Here is an 8,544-nt window from a genome sequence, read left to right on the forward strand (position 1 = left end):
AATAACACGCACACACACAGTACACACAACAACACGCACGCACACACAGTACGCACAAAAACACCAACACGCACACACTACACACAACAACAACACGCGCACACACACACAGAGAGTATAGGGGAAGGATTCCGATGTTTGTTGGTAGCCGAGGTGACGGCGATGTGGGTTGCGACCGGGGTTGGGGGGGGGGAGCTGCTGCTGCGTGCGGGCTGGCCGACGACGGACAGAGGCCGAGGTGGGGGGGGGGGGCGCCCCTCCACACCGATCTCCTAGCCCAGCGTGGGCCCCTGCAGGCCGCTGCTCAACTTGGGCCCCTGCAGGCCGCTGCTCAACTTGGGCAGCTTCGCTCTCCGCGCCGCCACGAGCGACGGCGGCGACGACGGAGGAGGAGGAGAAAGCAGCCGCGTCGTCAGAGCCAACGGCTGGGCCGCCGCTCCAGCCCGCACGCCGGGGGCCGACGACGCGGCCCTGCCGGGGCCTACGACAGGCCTCGACGCAGCGGCCCTGTCATAGTAGCAAGAGGAGGAGGAGGCGGCGGCGGGCGACGCTCGTGGAGGCACGTGGCCGGGCCGCTCGCCATGACCCCCCGGGCGCGGGCGCTTGAGGCCGTTGCTTTTGCCGTTGCTCTTGGCGGTCGGATGGACGGGGCCCGCCGCCGCCGCCGCTGCCGCTGCCACCGCCACTGTGCCGATGGCGGTGCGGGTGGCGGTGCTGGTGGCGGTGCGGGTGGCGGTGCTGGTGGCGGTGCGGGTGGCGGTGCTGGGGGCGGTGCGGGTGGCGGTGCTGGTGGCGGTGCGGGTGGTGGTGCTGGGGGCGGTGCGGGTGGTGGTGCTGGGGGCGGTGCGGGTGGTGGTGCTGGGGGCGGTGCGGGTGGTGGTGCTGGGGGCGGTGCGGGTGGCGGTGCTGGTGGCGGTGCTGGTGGGGGTAGAGGAGGAGGAACCGTTGGTGAGGCCATTTGGCTGCGAGGGCGGCGAGGGCCGCTCGGCGCAGGCCGGGGTTGGGCTGCGGTTGGAGGGGGCCGCCGGGGCCGGCCCCGCGGGGGAGGTCGCGGGGGGGGGAGGTGGGGGAGGAAGAGGAGGGGGGCCGCGTCTCCTCTCGCGCAGGGCCTGACTCTTGAGCTGTGCCTCCAGCGCCGCCTCCTGCTGCCCGCGCCGCATGCCCACGCACACGGGGAACACGCGGTAGCGCAGGGGCAGGGGCCCGTCCTGCACACACACCGGTGAGCAAAGACACACCGCTCTCACCGCCGCTCTCACCGCCACCACTCTCACCACCACCACTCTCACCACCACCACTCTCACCACCACCACTCTCACCACCACCACTCTCCCCACCACTCTCACCACCACTCTCATCACCACTCTCACCACCACCACTCTCCCCACCACTCTCACCACCACCACTCTCACCACCACTCTCACCACCACTCTCACCACCACTCTCACCACCACCACTCTCACCACCACCACTCTCACCACCACCACTCTCACCACCAACAGCATGGCGGCTCTGAGCCTGCAAGGGTCGGGGGGGGGGGGTGTAGAGGGGCAAGCAAGGAGGCAGGGCCAGGACAGCCTCCGAGTGCGGCTCGCTCACCCGTCTCCACGCGTAGATGTACGCGATGTCCATGAGCGTGTAGTAGTCCTTCAGACTCTCGTCCTCGTACATGACGTCCACCTGCGGGGCGGTGCGGCCACACACGCGGTCACGCAGGCCCCGCACGCACAAAGACGACGGACACCATTCTCACCCCCCCCCACCCCCCCCCCCCCCCCCCGTGTAGCCTGTAACAGGCTGTTGGGGGTCACGTGCTGTGAGCAGCAGCGCCTATGAAGGCCGGCACTGTGGTACACGAGGGGGTGGGTGGTCAGCACCATGCCCGGCCGTCTTTGTCTCCCTGGTGGCGATGTTTACTACACACCACCGCACCAGGTGCTCATTTGAGGCTGAGTCGACCTAGGGAAGGAGGCCCAGGACCGTCACTGTTGGTGGCTTTGAGTGAGCGGGAAATTGAACTCTGGTCGCCGGGTTCGTAGCGTGGCACGCTAACCGCTACCGCTCCCCCTTGTATGCACGTGTACACACACACACACACACGTCAATACACACACGCAGATTCAGGAAAACAGCGCGCACAAAGCCGGATGTTCAAGTGCCACAGTGGGGGTTTTTGTGCCACCTGCGTGCCGACTTCCCCTCCAGCGTTGCGCTCTGCTAAGAGGCAGCTGCCTGTCCATGTGTCATGGTCGCACACCGACCGCCGTTTGTTAGCGTAGCGTGAGCTCACCTGGTAGTTGCTGGGGACGTCCATTTTGTTTCTCAGGAATTTCCGCAGGTGCATCACCGCCATGGCAGCTGGGCACTGCAGGTAGCGCTTAGCGCAGTCCTACAGCGGCACGGGGTGACACATCAGCAAGGGGTGACACGGGGTGGCACGGGGCGACACGGTGACACGGGGTGACCGGGGTGGCACGGGGTGACACGGTGACACGGGGTGACATGGGGTGGCACGGGGTGGCACCAAACAGCAGGCGGAAGTCCTGCACAGCGTGGCCGTATTACAAGGGGGGGTCAGGTGCGGCAAACAACTCAGCCGGGGTGGGGGGGTCATAAACTCTCAACAGACGCTACGCGCTCAGGAGACTAAGCGCGGGGTCACAATGCCGATCCATTCTGAAAGGGCCGCCGTCGCCGCTACTGCGACGGCCGGAGTTTTTGTGATGACGGTTTAAAAACAAAACAATAAAAACCCCACCACTGTTGTTAGAACGGCCGAGACTTCAGGAGGGGATGCAGGGAGCTCAGCTCTCTGTGGCCGCCCCCACCCCCAACGTCTCTAACCTGCACGAGCCATACAGCAGCTTTACCTTGCCGTTGATCTTGAATTCCTCGCTGTTGGGAGCGCTGCAAAAACACAAACGCAGTTCAACGACACACCGCTGTTCCACGTGGCGTCCGCAGCACAGACAAAGTGATAAATAGTAACGTGTAAAAAATATATATACGTATATATGTATAAAAAAAAGAAATTCGCTAATTTGTTATAATTTTCTAATTTTACGTTGGGTACTACAAATGTGATGCTGCCCTGGGAGTTGAACTTTTTCTGCCGACGTACGTAGCCAACGGCGCGAATCGGAGGCGCGGGCAAATGATGGCGCTTTGAGTGGCAGATTTGTGCCGGGCGCGGCAACCACACAGGGGTGTAACGCAAACGTGACCCTTTCCTGCTCCGGCCCAGTGGTGGAAATTGCACATTCCTATGGCCGGGAGTGAGTTTTACGCACGGCACAAGCCCGCTGCCGTTGACTTCCGTACAGAGCAAAACTCATTTATTGACCCCCCTGGAAGCAGGACGATGGGCCGAGTGAACCCTGGCGAGCAGGATTGAAAGTCCGCTCCGTTCTGATGGCAAGCCGCACACGTTAAGCGATGACTCACCGTACAAATAAGAAATTACAAAATAATTAATTACTGGATCACCACCAGCAGCAGCACCATCATCACCACGACCACCACCACCAGCACGATCATCACCACCACCACCACCATCACCACCACCAGCACTAGCAGCACCATCACCACCACCACAATCACCACCACCACCACCGCCGTGGTGTGACTGCTTCACTCACGCGTGGCTGGCGGCTGCATGGTGGTACTCGATAGAGAGGCTGATGATCTCGTCGTCGGTGATGATCTGCTTGTCTTCGTCCGCCACCTCTCCCCGCGCCTCGTTGGAGCCGACTGCAAACGGCGGGCGGGTGGACGGGGAAACCGGCGTCACGCTAAGAACACGCTAAGAACATGCCAAGAACCCCACCGTGCGGCACGGATGGTGACAACGGCCCAATCTCTACGCCGCGATCAGGACGTTACATCTCCTTAAGCGGCATCCTTCGATTAGCACGGTTGGCTACGTACGGTGTGAAATAACATCAACATACGTACAACATACGTACAACATACATACAACACGCGTCGAGCGCCAGCCATTGTGTAACGCCTGCACTCCGTGGACTGTGCTGGCAGCCAGCCCGGTGGCGCATCGCCTGCAAGGCTGGTCTCTCCTGCCCTATGAAAACTAATCTAAAACTAACTACAAACACATTTATTTTTTACTACCAGGTAAGGCCCACTGAGCTATGTAGCTCATTTTTCAGAAGAGACCTGTCCATCACAAATGACAGCCCAACGAAGTGGTGGCTTATCGTCACGTGGACATTTAAATGCGTGATGTCGATTCGAAATGTGGGGGAGAAAAACCGGAGGACCTGGAGAAAAATCCACGCGACCATGGGGAGAGAGAGAGAGAGAAAGACACGCAAACTTCAAATATACAGCAGGTGTCAGGGGTCGGGATCATAGCCACGACCTCCTGTATCAATCACCACCACGACTGGCATTATCATCGCGACATCGCCAGAGCAACCGCCACCACGTACCGCTGGAGAGGTCCCACTCACCGTCAGCCGCAGGGTGCGCTGAGTAAAAGTCTCTCCTCCTCTTCATCTCGCCTGCAGCGACACGCAGGGGACGTGTGAACATGGAGAAAGAGGGACAGAGGAACGCGGGACCCCAGAAAACGGTCTTGAGAATCGGCGATGCCTTCCTGGATAATCAAATTAAATTTATAACCAGTGCGGGGGGGGGGGGGGGCCTTGTTTTTATATCGTGAAATGGTAAAGGCACCGTCTCCATTGCCAAGATCAAGATGTTACCACGACCAAACCAACACTAACACCACCACCAAAACGAGTATCTAAGTGCATCGCGTACGCATCAGCACAGGGAAGAGGAAAATGCAACTCCACCCCTCTTCGCGTGCCACAGTGCCGGCCTTCATTAGGTGCTGCTACTCGCTAACAGCACTCGCCCCCCCCCCCCCAACAGTCTGTTAACGGCTAGACGGGGGGGGGGGGTCTTCGTGTTTGTTGTGATGCCAAGGGGACAGCGCGAGCGCAAAGAGGTTTACCTTTGAAGAGATCGGGAACGAGTTTGTAGACGATGTCTTGCAAAGTCTTGTCGGACCTGAGACACGAGGGACGTGTTAGTGCCACGCGTGTGAACGTGGAGCTGTCATCTCCATCTGGCTGTCGCCTGATGAAGCTAGTTGTAATTACCGGCAAAAAGTCGTTCTCACATTGTACTTGTTGTGGCTTGGCTCTCCAACACACCGGTTAGTGCTGTACTAGTGACGAATTGGCACGTTCTGTTGACGTGACAACCCTTACTAGTTGGCTGTGTCAGGTGGTGGTGGGTTAACGACAAATTATATATTTACGAAATCTAACCCAAACAAATGTAAACCTCTATTATGGTAGTGTAAAGACTTAACTTCAAAACACGATGTAAAAAAGTGGGACTTTTGTTTATTTAGATTTTCAAGTCTTTTTAAGTTTTAGGAGAACCGTGCCCGTGGTGTCCCCGCGCGGTTGCTGCCTTGCTGTAGGAGCTGTTCCTATCCTGTAGGCGGAACTTCTTTCGCACCGTACGTAGCCAGCCGTGCTAATCGGAGGTGCGGGGGAAGGACAGCAAACTAAACGCAAAAAGCGGTCGTCAACAAATGAATTTTCAATCTGGGATTTTAAAGTGCACAGCTCCGGTGCCTTCCTGATATCGGAAGGAAGAGCGTTCCAGACGGCCGCAGAAGCGCATCTGAAAGCGCGCGATGCGGTGGCCATCTTTGTTCGACGGTCAGCCAAAAGCCGCCGCCACTGCTGCTGCTGCTGCGGCTGCTGCTGCTGCGAGGATGACCGGAGTTCGAGCGATGATGGTTTACGCTCCTCGACAAGATCAGCAGCGAGGTACTGCGCGGTTCATTTGCGGCAAGCACTTTGTACGTGACGAGTGTGACGAGGTGCTAATGCCCGTGCGGCGAGGGCTGCGACGTGTGCATGCCGAACTTATTCCGTACCACCGTCCGCAGCCAGCCGTGCTAACCTGAGGTTGAGGAGTGGCCGGGTCTTGTGCACCTGGACGTCGCACACCGGGCAGAACTTGCTCGACTCCAGGTAGCGGACGATGCACGTCTTGCAGACTGCAAAGGGACAAAGACACAGGTAACGATCGCCCCCGGTATAACCCACCACAGGCTGTTAGGGCAAGTGCTGTTAGCAAGCACCTATGGCACACGAGAGAGTGGTGTGGCCAGGATGAGGCCTGGCCACCTTTGTCTCCCCAGTGCTGATATTTACACACCGTACCAGGTGCTCATTTAAGGCTGAGTCGACATAGAAGAGGCCAAGAACCCGGTTAAAATATTTATTGGTCACGAGCTGGAATTGAACTGGGGGTCGCCGTGCTCGTAGCGTGGTGTGCTAACCACTGTGCCACTGCTCCCCACAACAAAAAACAAAGATCCCCCATATAGCTTCAACAAAGTGATGTTAGCGAGCACCTATACAAGTTGGTATGGCACGCGAGGAGTGGGTGGCAAGCACCAGGCCCGGCCGCCTTTGTCTCCCCAGTGCTCGCTAAAAGCACTTGCCCCAACAGTCGGTTAAGGCTATACGGGGGGATCTTTGTGTATGTGTGTGTGCGTGTGTGTGCACCACTAGTGTGTGTGTGTGCACCACTAGTGTGTGTGTGTGCACCACTAGTGTGTGTGTGTGCACCACTAGTGTGTGTGTGTGTGCAGTATGTACACGAGTGTGTACGTGTGCACACGAGTGTGGGCGTGTGTGTACACGAGTGTGTGCGTGTGTGTGCACCACTAGTGTGTGTGCAGTATGTACACTACGAGTGTGTGCGTGTGTGTGCACGAGTGTGTGTGTGCACCACTAGTGTGTGTGTGTGTGCAGTATGTACACTACTAGTGTGTGTGTGTGTACACGAGTGTGTGCGTGTGCGTACACGAGTGGAGACACTCGGTGATGGTGGTGGCGTCGATGAAGTATCCCCCGCACAGCACGCAGATGAGGTGCGGATTAAACTCCGTCATCTTGATGCGCGTCGTGCGGTGCATCATTGGGTGGTTCATTCACTGTGACGACGAGGAGGACGGGGGGGGGGGGGCAGACACAGAGAGAGGAAGAGGGGAAGTGGGAGGAGGAGGTGGGGAGTGAGGACGAGGAGGGTTGGGAAAAGAAGAGGGGGAAGACATCAATAATGGCACCGTTAGTGATACAGGCAGAGAGAGACACAGAGAGACACAGAGACACAGAGAGGGATAGACACTTTTTATTTGACCAGTCAAGGGCCCACTGAGCTGCGTAGCTCAGACAAGTGGCTGATCATCATCATCACTTTGGCTACTGCGATAAATTTCCAAACACTTTCAATGCGTGATGTTAATTCTAAATGTGGAGGGGGGAAAACCGGAGGTGCTGTAGACAAAATACACGCGACCACAGGGAGAGGGACAAGCAAACTGCAAATGCGCATGGCAATATAGCGATAGACACAGAGATACAACTGCTCCCGATAATATTGGTCTGCAAAGCCCGTGGGCCAATCGACGACAGATCTGTTAACATGTGAAGCAGAGAACAGTTATTTACGTAGGATTTGACCCATAACGCTCCACAACGACGCTTGACGGGTTTGAAGCCGAGTGGCACTCATCCTGCGCCAGTGCTGGAAATTCCACGTTTCTATGACGGGATTGAGTCTGGGGTTGCCGCGACGTCGTGATAAGCCCTTCGCAAACATTGTACAATATGCCATCCACGGCAATCGTATCATCTGCGGGGTATTTTTCATAACATTGTTGTTCATTTCATTTTCATTCAATATTATTTTGATTTCCGCACGAATTATTAACCAAATAACGCGTTCATTGTAGTTTTAAATGAGTGCAGTAGTGCTGTTTAAATCGTAGAACCCGCATGCCATTCTGAGAGTGGCCACCAGAGGGTGATGCAGCTCCACTCACCACTCACCCACCCCCCTCGCCACTCACTCACCCCCCTCGCCACTCACCCACCCCCCTCGCCACTCACCCACCCCCCTCGCCACTCACCCACCCCTCTCGCCACTCACCCACCCCCCTCGCCACTCACCCCCCTCGCCACTCACCCACCCCCCTCGCCACTCACCCACCCCCCTCGCCACTCACCCACCCCCCTCGCCACTCACCCACCCCCCTCGCCACTCACCCACCCCCCTCGCCACTCACTCACCCCCCCTCGCCACTCACCCCCCCCTCACCCGCTCACCACTCCCCCCTCGCCACTCACCCACCCCCCTCGCCACTCACCCACCCCTCTCGCCACTCACCCACCCCCCTCGCCACTCACCCACCCCTCTCGCCACTCACCCACCCCCCTCGCCACTCACCCACCCCCCTCGCCACTCACCCACCCCCCTCGCCACTCACCCACCCCCCTCGCCACTCACCCACCCCCCTCGCCACTCACTCACCCCCCTCGCCACTCACCCCCCCTCACCCGCTCACCACTCACCCCCCCTCACCCGCTCACCACTCCCCCCTCGCCACTCACTCACCCCCCTCGCCACTCACTCACCCCCCTCGCCACTCACCCCCCTCACCCGCTCACCACTCCCCCCTCGCCACTCACTCACCCCCCTCGCCACTCA

At 58.6% G+C, this 8,544-nt stretch overlaps 1 protein-coding gene across 1 annotated transcript in view; it reads right to left on the reverse strand.

Moving 5' to 3' along the window:
- Window positions 1-370: 370 nt before the first annotated feature.
- LOC133355774 (polycomb complex protein BMI-1-like) overlaps window positions 371-8,544 on the reverse strand; it is a 26,028-nt gene continuing 17,854 nt past the window's right edge. Inside the window, 10 exon segments of the mRNA XM_061573119.1 lie at window positions 371-1,059; window positions 1,062-1,208; window positions 1,600-1,680; window positions 2,291-2,389; window positions 2,871-2,907; window positions 3,639-3,750; window positions 4,470-4,520; window positions 4,979-5,034; window positions 5,947-6,043; window positions 6,859-6,988. Coding sequence (XP_061429103.1) covers window positions 511-1,059; window positions 1,062-1,208; window positions 1,600-1,680; window positions 2,291-2,389; window positions 2,871-2,907; window positions 3,639-3,750; window positions 4,470-4,520; window positions 4,979-5,034; window positions 5,947-6,043; window positions 6,859-6,985 — 1,356 coding nt within the window. The 5' untranslated portion in view covers window positions 6,986-6,988 and the 3' untranslated portion in view covers window positions 371-510.

This window comes from Lethenteron reissneri, chromosome 7, assembly GCF_015708825.2.
Source record: "Lethenteron reissneri isolate LAM-NWPU_2019-01 chromosome 7, ASM1570882v1, whole genome shotgun sequence".
Taxonomy (NCBI): Eukaryota; Metazoa; Chordata; class Hyperoartia; order Petromyzontiformes; family Petromyzontidae; genus Lethenteron; species Lethenteron reissneri.